Here is a 12,251-nt window from a genome sequence, read left to right on the forward strand (position 1 = left end):
GCCCTCAGAAATAAGTGCCAGTGCTCAGCACCGGAAACAACAACCACAAATTAAGCACTGGTTCCATGACTTAGAAACAGAGTTTCATGGACCAGAGGGACTCGCTTTTGTATAACGCCAAGAAGGGAGTAAAAAATATTTGAACATGGAAAGACAGAATGTATTTAAAAAGTGAAAATAATTGGAGTGCCACCCAGAGGTTTCCAAACTCATGTACCTGGCAGGCGTAGCTCATTCAGTCATGGGTTTTACTTTGCATTCTGGCACGTGCAGTGTTCTTGCTCAGTTTAAATGATGAACGCGTGCTCAGATCCAAAGTAAAAAAGAGCTCCTCACACCTGACCTATGGGAAACTAGAGAGCTGTGTGATCTTCTGCACTGAAAACCCATCATGACGCCACCTTGCCTGTCTTAAGATTGTGCTCTTAGAGTGTTTTATGTAGTGCTAAGATTCCACCTTTGGGAGCTTCAGAGAGCTTGGGATGAGAATGTATATGTGCGATGGCTGGCCTGGTGTGTGGTGCACACCTATGGTGTTGCCACCTTATACCAGGTCCAGGTGACCCCTATTAGTTAGTGAGACATGGTCTAGGAAGCCAGGGTTCTCTAGCGGTAGCTTTGTGAGCAGCCAAGACTTATCTAGGAGACATGCAAAGCTAATGCAATACCACTGAAGTCACACAGCACTTACACACATGAAAGAAGTACACATTGTTACAAAAAATAAAGGTACTTTATTACAGTAGCACTGAACTAGATTACTTATAGGCCGTCCCCCAACTGGAGGTAAGTACACACTATATATACACAGCAAGTACTAGGAATAAGCATAGAAAAATTACAAGCATTGGCAAGAAATAACAGAAAAAAGCTAGGGCCCTATAGGGGGCCAAACCATATACTAAAATAGTGGAATGCAAAGTCAGGTCCCCCACCCAAGGATGCGGTTAGTAGGGAGCTGGGAGTACTTGGAACCTCGAGAGGTGGCCCCCAGCGACCAGGAGAGGTAAGTTACCTGGTCTTCCCAGGGACTAACAAGGGGACTTGGAAAAAGAAGTATGCAAGAACAGGACCAGCCGAGTGGAACCAAACGGTGGACTCTGGATGAACAGGACCTGCAGAGTCCATTCCACGTAAGAGTGCCCAGGTGGGGCAGGAGCCACTGCCCACCCTTCTGTGGGTGAAGATCCGGGTTGACGGTGGAAGATGAAGGTCAGATGTGGAGCCCAAGAGCTGCACAGGAGTCCCTGAAGTCATGCAAAAGCTACCCCCACACCGGTCACACGCAGGTCAATGGTCAGAAGGACCACCAACAAGCTTTGGCAAGTTCAAATCTGGGCTGAAGACAGTTTTCAGAGCTGAAGAGGATCAGCAAGGTCTAGGGGACTCAACCCTGGGAGGGGAGTCCGGACTGATCCTCAGCAGTCAGGAGAGCCAGCAGAAGCAGTCCAAACCCCCCACAGGCAACCCACTGGCAGCAGCCACAGTAAGTTGCAGTGAAGCCCAGTCAGCACACCGGGAGAGGAGTCCCACATCACTGGAACAGCAGCGAGTGGACTGTCCTTGCAAGGAAGAAGTGCTGGGGGCTGGGGCTACTTGGAGACAGAAGATCCCTTGGAGCAGCAGTCAACAAGCCTTGGTTGCTCCATGCGTCCCGGTGCACAGGGATTCTGTCCTGCAGGGATAGGCAAGGGATCACTGTCTTCCAAGTTGGACAGAAAGCAGAGCAGACCACTCAGGACCACCACCTGTGTTGGGGGATCCACGCAGTTCCAGCGTAGAGCAGATCCCAGCAGTCGGACGTCATTGCCTTAGGTGCCTGCGTATGCAGGGGAGTGACTCCTTCACTCCAAGGCAGATTCCTTCTTCCTTATTTGGTGCAGCTGAAGTCTTGCTGACCTCAGAAGATGCACAGCTGTGGAAATGTTGCAATTACTGGAAGAAGCCGGAGAAACAATGTTGCAAGGCGAGGTCGTTACAGGGGTTGCAGGCTTGTTTGGTTCCTGGGAAGTCCAATAGCGGTTCCGGTGGCCAAGAGCAGGAGAGGTTGATGCAGAAAAGTCCTGGTGGAGCCTTGAATGACGAATCTGGGGACCCACCTGCAAGGGACTCGCTAAATAGCCCTAACAGGGGACTTGGTCACTCTGCAGGGTGACCGTCTATCAGAGAGGGTCACTAATGTCAGTTACCTGTCCTGACCAACCAGATGGTCCCAGAGGATTCTGCTCACCTTGTTTCCAAGATGTCAGAATCAAGTGGCCACGTGGAGGAGATCTGGGGAGCACCCCTGGGGTGGTGATGGACAGGGGAGTGGTCACTCGATTTTCGTTTGTGTAGTTTCCCACCACAGCAGGGATCAGGGGTCCTAGGACTGGTGCAAACTGGATTATGCGAGGAGGCCACCAAATGTGCCCTTGAAAGCAAGCCAGTGGGTGGGGAGGCGACCACTCTCCAGCTCAGTAACACCTATTTCCAAAGGAGAGGGTGTTGCATCCCCTCTCTCACAGGAAATCCTTTGTTCTGCCTTCCCCTGCATGAGCTGGTCAAGCAGCAGGAGGGCAGAAACTTGTCTGAGGGGTGGCAGCAGCGCGGGCTGCCCACAGACCCTGGAAGACTGGTAGGAGCAATACTGGGGGGTTCTCTTAGGAGCCCCCAAAGTGCATAGAATCATGCCACTAATACTGGCATTAGTATTAGGGTATGATTCTAACATGTTTGATACCAAACATGCCTGGGATTGGAGTTACCATTATGTAGCTGGACAGAGGTAGTGAGTGACCTGTGGCCAGTACACGGGTAAAATTGCTTCCCTGCACTTACGAAGTCCAGGAGTTCATAGGGGTACCTCTGCTCATTCAGGGGTGCCCTCACAGACGGGTACTTGCACGCTGCCTTCTGGGCTAGAAGGGCGTGGCATGGGGGTTACTTACAGTGACCTGGTGCTGTGACCTGTAGTGAAAGGGTGCATGCACCTTTTCACACCGGCTGCAATGGCGGGCCTGCTGACAGTTTGCATGGGCTCCCATGGGTGGCATAATACATGCTACAGCCCATGGGGGTACCCCTGGTGTACCAATAACATGGGTACCTAAGTACCACATACTAGGGACTTACAGGGGTACACAAGAATGTCAATTATGGGGTGTAAATCGTACCAAGGCAACCAAATTTAGAGGAGACCACAATCACTGGGTCCTGGTTAGCAGGATCCCAGTGAAAACAGTCTAAGCACACTGACATCAAGCAAAAAGTGGGGGTAAACATGCCAAAAGAGTGACTTTCCTACAGTATACACAGTTACAAGATGACAGTAATGTAGTTCCCAAAAAATGTGGGCATTTACAATGTATCTGTTCATTAAAAGGAGTGAGATGGGTGGTGGGATCAGGAATTTACATAAACAGCTGCTTGCACATTGCCACGTTGACATTTACCAATCGGATCTTTGTCACGTGTGACACCATCGGGCAACTTAGCTTTATAACTGACAACACCGAGCATACTTACATTTTTAAGGTCTTACTACTGGCTTTAATTAAGGAATACAAGTTCCAGAATGCACCCTGCTGTCAGGTGGGTGGTGGGGGAGGGATCATCTTTGCACATTTGTTGTATTTAAAAAAGCCATCTTCCCTAGCTGGACTGCTCCTGTGTGCGGGGGGGGGGGGGGGGGGGGTAACAGAGGGTGCTGCCAATGAAAATATGAAGGGCATGAAGACAACATCTTATGACTTTTGACAAATCACTTGACGTCCCCCCCATGGCTACAAAAACACGAATGTCCTTGTGTAATATAGCCTGTGCTCATGTGAAACGTTTCAATACCTTTGGATGGAACCCCTGCTATATAAACCTATCAATAAATAAATATACACCCCTCAGATAAAAGTAGAACTCCCTCAATGGCCCCCACCGCTTCCCTTCGGGAGACCAGCATGGCTGCTCAGTGAAGCATCATCATGGGGGAGGCTCCTTGTACTGCCGTAGGGCTGGGGCCGAGGAGGCCTGGTGCATGCCCTCCCTGCTCAGGCTGGCCCACTCTTCTCCATGTGATGACGGCTCAGCCTCCAGTGCTAGATTGGGGAGGGTTGCTGTGGCTTCAGGGGCAGCACAAGCTAGCCCCAACCCTGATAATTGTTCAGGGAAGCAAACTGGCCCACATTTGGCCTCTGACACTGGACGAATGTCTGCTTTCCCAATCCGAGCCTGGCATACAGTTGGCGTATTGGAGTGGCACAGAGTGGAGTTGCGTAGAGTGCCGTACACTGGAATGGCATAGAGTAGAGTGGACTTGTGTAGAGTGCATTGGCGTAGAGTGTTGTACAGTATAGTGGTGTAGAGTGCAGTGTTTCAGTTTGAAATACATTTACAAGAGCTGACAAGTTCATTTATTCCATCTGCTGCAAAACCGCTCCGCAGCAGCCAGCTGGCCTCTTGTGTGCATAACGCCATTTGTTTTTTGTACGACACCCCAGCCAGATTATACACAAAGATCTGCCTGGACATGCTCCCTGTGTGCCTGGCGTGTTATCACAGGCAAAGGATGGATGCTGTTTACCAGCATCAAAACTTCTTCTTTTAATCTGTAAAAAAAAACTGGGGCTAACACTTTAGCTACAAAACTAAACCACTTGGAGTCTAGTAGCATGCACATTTTTAATTAGTATGTTGTGCTGCAACATTTAAATACCATTACTACCCCCATGTGGGGCACTGAAGCACTTACCTACGTGAGCAGCACGCTACCCGTGAAGGGTGCGTGCTTGGGCGTGTCTTTGTTTTGATCTACTGTGAGACACGCTCCCATGCGCGTGAGGACCGCTGAGGTGCGGTTATCGTGCTACGGGACGCAGCGTGTAGCAGTGTGATGATGATGTCTGAGTGACGGGCTCACAGCTATGGTTTCCAGTAAGCCGGCAGCTTTGAGCAGCTTTGCAGGTCCTTTTATGGTATTTTTGTGTCCATGGTCCACTGAGCTGGTTACCGCACTGGGTTGTCCATTGCGAGATATTTTGTTTAAAGTTTATGGTCCTGAGCAGGCACAGGTTGGAGGTTGCCGGGATGGACTGTGTTTGATATCATCGTAAATCTGCTCGTTGTTGTGAGATGTCAAGGAGGGTCTTGTATGTAACTTGCTGGCACCTTCAGTGGTGGGCTGAATTAAAGGCCTCCACTGGCCAGGCCATGTGGCAGATCTCTTCAGTTATTCCATGCCTGCTCATCTGGTGGTTGGTTCTACAGTTAAACATTGCCCCCCATTGTTCAGAGCAGAACCACCTTTTCAGCAAACAATCTATACAGGTTCACTAAGGTTTAAGGACGTTTGCTCTCACAGCGAGTGAGGTTTAGGTTACCCACATCCCACAGAAGCCGCTGAGGGCCAGTGAGACAGAGATAAGGAGGAAATGTCATAAGCAGATTGCATCCACCTGCATGTGAAGATATGTCTTGTTTTTGACACTGTTGATCTGTATGGACCTTATTTAACGATAGGTTGTGAGGAATAAAATACACTCACATGTATAAAATGCTGATGCTACAAGCTCCCTCGGTGCTCCATGACACAAGGCCTGTAGCTCTGCCCATATGTACAGTCACGGAACCCAAGAGTGACTTGCAGTAGCCACATTACGTGCACATGGGGGTACTTTATCTCATATATTTATGTATTAGTTTGAGAGTTTTATATAATGGGCACATGATTCAAGGACATCAGAGCGCTGTACAGTAAACAGCAACAGCCCACCTGTAGCAGTGGTTACGTAGATTCCAAAGTTACATATCATGTTATATACGTTCCATCTTCCAAAAACCCTCTGATACATATATGTATAAGTTAAATTGTTTGATGTGTATCTAGTGGCGGCCGCCACAAATTTCAAGGGGGCGCAGGGGACGACGGGGCTGGGGGGGGAACAATAACAAAAAACACTTACCTCCCGCTGTTCCTGTCGCCGCCGTCTACTGCTGCCTCGCTCCTCTGGTCCTGATGGTGTCCCAGCATTCACTGGGACACCAGCACAGGCTCCCCAGCAATCCTGGCACTGCTCTCATGCTAAATTTAGCATGAAAGCAGTTCCAGGATTGGTCTGAGTGGTTCGGACTGCCGCTCACACACTGCACTGGGGTCTGTGCAGTTTCTCCAGCGCAGCTGTTCAACACACCTGGGTTGGAGAAAACTAAGTGCGCATGTGTGATTGACTAACCTAAGATGGCCGGCCAAACACACATGTGCATGTAGTGCACTTCACTCCCTCTCCCCCCTCCCGTGGCCCAGCCCTGCCCCTCCCTGCACTGCTGGCTGAGCCAGCGGATGGAAAATAAAACGATAGTAAACTATTGTTTTATTTTTCATCTGCTGGCTCTGAGCCAGAGGGGCGGCGCTCCTCCGCCATTGCAGAGGAGCCACCCCTCTGTGTATCCGGTAACCCCAGTGGAGGTCCTTGGCGGTTGCAGGATGGCTGCTCTGGGCTGAGGTAGGATGTGTGTGTGTGAGGTCAGGTGAGGTCGAGTACCAGTAATATTGGATTCAGTGTTTGAGTCTAAGGGCCTGATTTAGAGTTTGCCAGATGGGATTACTTAGTCCCAAGTGTGGCGGATATCCCGTCCGCCGTATTTTCATCCCATTATATCCTATGGACATCGTAATACGGTGGACGGGATATCTGTCAGGTTTATGACTGAGTAACCTCATTCGCCCAACTCTAAATCAGGCCCATGTTTTCCTTTTCCGCAGAACGCGCGTGCATGGAGCCTTTCCTCCTCGAAGGGGGCGGAGCTAGAAGTATTGAGTCAGTACTGCGTGGGTTAGGAGTTTATTCTGATCTTGGTAGCTTTTTTGACAGGTATTTTGTGTGACCATATGGAAAGCTTAGTGTGTGACCGAGGCTGTTTTACAGTGCCCTGAACCCTGATGGGCGGAGTTGGCACTACATAACGCAATATGTAAATAAATGCAAATCTACGGCAGTAGCAGCAGGCGACAAAGAGGAGTGAGGCAGGCTGGCCCCTGGTGCACATACTCCTGAAGCCGAGGGGGATGCTGGAAGGGACCAAGATGTAAGGAAGGTCCGGCATCAGGCCTTTGTCACACCACCAGTGCTTAAAGTGTTGGGGGGGTCTCTACAAGGGGAGGGGCCAAAGAAGCTTAACTAAAAATCTTTCCAAAAGTCCTGGCCTATGTAATTAAGGGTGCGCCTCAAAGCACAGGAACTAGAAACCGGTGCATCCCACAGCCTGCCTCCTGAACACCATTAGGTGCCTGAGTTTTCTGGTATTGCATCCAGGCATGTCACACAACACCACACACATACAACAAGCCAGACCTATTGGCTTAGCCAATGCTTTTAATCTGTACCAGATAAATGAGTAAAAACAATGAATCTATGGTGAACCAGTAGAAGTAAACAGATTTCAATTCTGAAAATATTAAAACATTGCTAAGGTCTGTGGAAGGGGTGTGGCCTTCAGAGTGTCTCAGACACTGCTATTCCAATCTTTACACCACTTTCTCCTGGAGTCTGTCACTCTGCTAGACACTGATGCCATTCTCAACCCACAACCCTCTGCAATCCTTCATGTGCAAATCTAATACTTTCCCACAATTACCATGGACACATGTGCAACCATTGCCCTGTGCGCACTGCCGAGAGGCCAAGGTTTGGATGAGCATGTAATCTGCACGCCTCTGTGACTTGCTGGCAGGCACTGTGAGAAACCTGCTTGCCTTCAGCCACAAACATTTACACTCAACCTGAACTCACTCAGGCACCTGGGGTGTTGCATGCAAAACACTACAGAACACAACATCTGGAAAAAACAAACAGTCTTAGAGAATGCAGGATGAAGTAAAATATGACAATTATAAACTGGGACGACGACCTTGACCTGGAAAACCTTTTGGATTTATACAGTCTTTTTAGAAAAATCGACCAATGTTTTGCCAGTAAAGTTAGGGGATAAATGTAGAGCCCGATAGGGACTGGTTATAAAGTCAGTTTTTAATTAGTCCATTGTCTGAGACCCAGCAGGATCCACCCTACTTGAAACCATGTGTGTAATGTCCGCTGTGCACGTGCTGTATTTCTCCCCATCCACTCATGTGTCTTTTTTCCCTCCATGCAGCGGATGAAGCGGCAGTCTCGAGCTCCGAAGATCGAGGTAAGAGTTCCTTCATGTCTGCTTTGGTGTCCTTCCAGGGGTCACACTCTGTGCCTGTGACTTTTATGTTCCTATATTCAATGCCCCGGACGCACTGCTTCGAGAGAGCAGCCTTGTGGTTACTCTGACTGGGCGCACTGGCTGCACTTAGAACACAATTACATACGTGACATAGATACTCGGACACCCATAGATATAAATAGTGATGAAGAGCTGAGCGTATTCTAGGGAAGGCAAGCCCCTAGAACCAGTACCCAACCCCAAACCTTAAAATTAACCTTACCTCCTTACCACTGTATGTGCACCAAATCCGACATAGGGAGATGAGGCTAAGAGGGTTCGCATCTTCCGGAATTGCGGACTTAATTGCCCCCAAGAAGTTCACTTTGTTTGATACCCACTGAAGCGAGGCTGACTCTGAGTGCTGGAAGGGAGCTTTCTGAAGACACATAGAACTGTTGGTAAATCCCAAAGAGGATTCTCCAGATATCAAACAGGTTTCTTCATTCTGAATCCCTTAAACAATCTCTTAACCAGAGGACATATTTAGGAGAGATTCAGCAATTACTCACCAACACCTTTGTTGTGATACAGTTGTTAATAACACAGCACTTTTCAAAACCTCCTCAGTGTTTGCCAGTAAGTTTTACGGTTTTGTAGATTGTTGTATAGACGCTGCCGCCTCTTGTGAACATCCTAAGGCCTGCAAACCCCTCCTCTCAATTTCCAGGCCAGCAGACTTGAGGCTGAAGAGTCACACGCAGAAGGAGGGGGTTACTGATTGTGAGAGGTCGAATGGAAAAAGGAGTTCCTGCTATATTGCACATTGAGATAGAGGAGGAAACTACATCCTCCTTGCCCAAAAAGGAGCTACTAGGATTACTATCATACTCTCCTTCCCAGCCTTCCTCTGGACACCGTGGAGAAAGGAAACAGGAGAGGGGGTTTGTAGTAGCAGCCTCGGCCAGCTGAAGGACAGAGTATCCACCTTCCAAGCCTGGGAGTACCTGACTGCTGTGCGGTAGTCTCGAAGGAGGGCACTGTTCAGAGAGACCAAAAGGTCCATCCAAGGATGACAACATTACTCCAGATTTAGATGGATCGCTTCTGGCCTCAGTGGAAGTTTACAGGCCCTCGCCTGCTCCTGCGGTTCATGCATGTTCATGCTTAAGATGTCTGCCTGGAACTTGTCCTTGCCTGGTATGTACATTGTCGAGCGTGACAATAGGTGACTTTGCTCAACAACACATCCTGTGTGAATCTGAGAAGTAAAGAATATGAGAGCTTTTTCTATGGCTGCCAACCACCTGAAATTGAAATACTGTGCTAATTCTGTAGGTGACCATTGCCTCTTCACCCCTTGCTCTGCAAAGGTTGTCCCAGAGCTCCACTAACTGGCATCAGTAGTAACCATCAATGGCATGGGAGACAGAAGGGACACCCCTTTCTGTGGGTTCTCCAACCCAAGTCAGATCCTGGAGAGGAGAGTGAGAAACTGGCATCAAAGTCTCCTACACCTGAGACACAGGAGTCCAATGAGATAGCTGGTGATTAGTTACCGCCTTCAGGTGAAGGTGTGCCCAAGAAACTACCTCCGTTGTGGCTGACATAAGTTCCTGCGCCTTAAAAAACTTCCTTGTAGGTGCTTCCTGGCAGGAGAGGATTTGTCTCAAGGTGTAAAATCCAGATCCTTGTCTCTGGCAAGAAGGCTTTTGTAGCCACTGTATTGAACCAAACCGTGCCCCGATAAACAGTCTTTGCTGTGATGGAACCAACTGAGAACTTTTAGGTTCAACAAATCTCTCCATATCAGTCACTGCCTCAGGAAGAGAAGACGAGACAACAGATCATCAAGGTATGGTCAGACAGGAATTCACTCCAAATGTAAAAGACCCTCTATCGGAGCTAATACCTTTGGGAAGACAGAAGACTCTTGGCGACCTCGTCAGGACCACCGGTAAAACCCCGAATTGATAGTGGTTTGCTGCCACAACAAACGTAGCAGAGGCTGGCGTCACTACGGGATGGGTACATGAAATACGCATTTTTGAAATCTAGCATCATCATTAGACCTCCTTTCGTCACAACTGAACAGGATTTTTCAGAAAATTAAGGTTCACAATGTTTAAACTCATCACTGCGGGACAAGAAGCATTTGCTTTGGGTCCAGTAACAAAATCGAATAAAAACCTTGGTTTCTTTCAAGTACTGGAGCTTCTGATATTCCTCTTTCAACAGCCAAGGGCTCACTCCTTTCAATCCTTTTCTGTTATCAGGTCACAGCCTACCAGACACGCAGCTGCCTGGTTTCCTGAGGACATCTTGGGGACTTTCAGAAAGTTTATCTAGTAATGCATTCCACCTGTTGATTCCCACTGGCTTTGCGGTCAAATATCAGGCACTGTCTTCCAAGGGTGCTTGTTTACTTTTATTTCTCTGACTTCAAAGTGAGAGGATTTTTGTGACAATTTTGCTGGATACTGGGGGTAGGAAAGAGTTTTTTCTAGCACACAACAACATTTAAATGAACTGTGTAAGTATTTCAGAATAAATCAGAGTTAGGAACACAAATGAAGGACATTTTTGTTATTTCTGAAGTGTGTTGGAAACAAATACTTTAATGTGATCAAAACAAATCATTATACTAGGTGATGTTATTTCCTCAAATTTCCGTCTGTGCCTGTGTCGTTTTATGAGTAAAACTGTATGTCTGTGCAAATCTAATGAGCCTTTCAATTGAAAATGTGTTGTCTGTAAGCACCATGGAAGGCAGGGCTGACATTTGACCTCAGGATTTGAATGCACAGCAAATGTGACAAGATAACAACAAGATTTAAAGGCCTGTTTACAGAAAGCCAGTTCAATGGCAGGATTCAGAAAACATGGTTCAGGCAATGGGAGGGACAAACAGTACCCGGAGAGCCTAAAGCAAATAAAGCCAGTAAATGGAAAGCTGGAAAGTGTGAGTTATAAACCACAAAGCCAATGGTAATCAAGGGCAGAATGCATTCTGAGGTTAACTTTCTGAAAGTCCTCAAGATGTCTTTAGGAAGCTTGACAGCTGCACTAGGAACTAAAAAAGGGGTTGAAAATCCTTTAATAGTGTCTGAGCCACATAAGTAGCATAGGAACTTGTCTTAATTTCAGAGATTACTGCAGCATCTATTAGGGTTTTGGTTCTCTCTATGTCGGAGCAGGACTGTATTTTACCTCTGGGACGTAGCCATCACATCTTACCTCCGGTACGCAGCCTTACCATCTTACCTTCGGTACGCAGCCATCACATCTTACCTCCGGTACGCAGCCTTCAGATCTTACCTCCGGTATGCAACCTTACCATCTTACTTCCTGTACACAGCTTTCACATCTTACCTCCGGTACGCAGCCCTCACATCATACCTCCGGTATGCAGGTCTCACATCTTACCTCCGGTACGCAGCCCCACATCTTACCTCCGGTACGCAGCCATCACATCTTACCTCCGGTACGCAGCCATCACATCTTACTTCCAGTACGCAGCCTTCACATCTTACCTCCGGTACGCAGCCATCACATCTTACCTCCTTTATGCAGCCCTCGCATCCTACCTCCGGTACGCAGCCTTCCCATCTTACTTCCGGTACGCAGCCCTCACATCTTTCTTCCGGTACGCAGCCTCACCATCTCGCCTCCAGTACACAGCCTTCACATCTTACCTCCAGTACGCAGCCATCACATCTTACCTCCTCTATGCAGCCCTCACATCTTACCTCTGGTACGCAGCCATCACATCTTCCATCCGGTACACAGCCATCACATCTTACCTCCAGTACGCAGCCATCACATCTTACCTCCAGTACGCAGCCTTCACATCTTACCTCCTCTATGCAGCCCTCACATCTTCCCTCCTCTATGCAGCCTTCACATCTTACCTCCTCTATGCAGCCCTCACATCTTCCCTCCAGTACGCAGCCATCACATCTTACCTCCAGCGCACAGCTTCCCCTTCTTGCCTCCAGTAGACAACCCTCACGTCCTTCCACCAGTATATAACCCTCACATAGTGCCTCCAGTACACAGCCCACACATCTCGCCTCCAGTACACAGCCCTC

General features: G+C 48.4%; 1 protein-coding gene across 5 annotated transcripts in view; it reads left to right on the top strand.

Moving 5' to 3' along the window:
• Positions 1–12,251, top strand: part of ITIH6 (inter-alpha-trypsin inhibitor heavy chain family member 6) — a 160,020-nt gene that overhangs the window by 57,120 nt on the left and 90,649 nt on the right. For 3 of the 5 annotated variants that reach the window (XM_069209358.1, XM_069209359.1, XM_069209356.1), the window contains exon 2: positions 8,125–8,160. In XM_069209358.1, the coding sequence (XP_069065459.1) occupies positions 8,128–8,160 (33 nt within the window). In that variant the 5' untranslated portion in view covers positions 8,125–8,127. Of the gene's footprint in view, positions 1–6,419; positions 6,477–8,124; positions 8,161–12,251 lie in introns of those variants that run through there. The other 2 variants (XM_069209360.1, XM_069209357.1) reach the window with 2 other exon arrangements.

The sequence above is a fragment of the Pleurodeles waltl genome, chromosome 10 (assembly GCF_031143425.1).
Source record: "Pleurodeles waltl isolate 20211129_DDA chromosome 10, aPleWal1.hap1.20221129, whole genome shotgun sequence".
NCBI lineage: Eukaryota > Metazoa > Chordata > Amphibia > Caudata > Salamandridae > Pleurodeles > Pleurodeles waltl.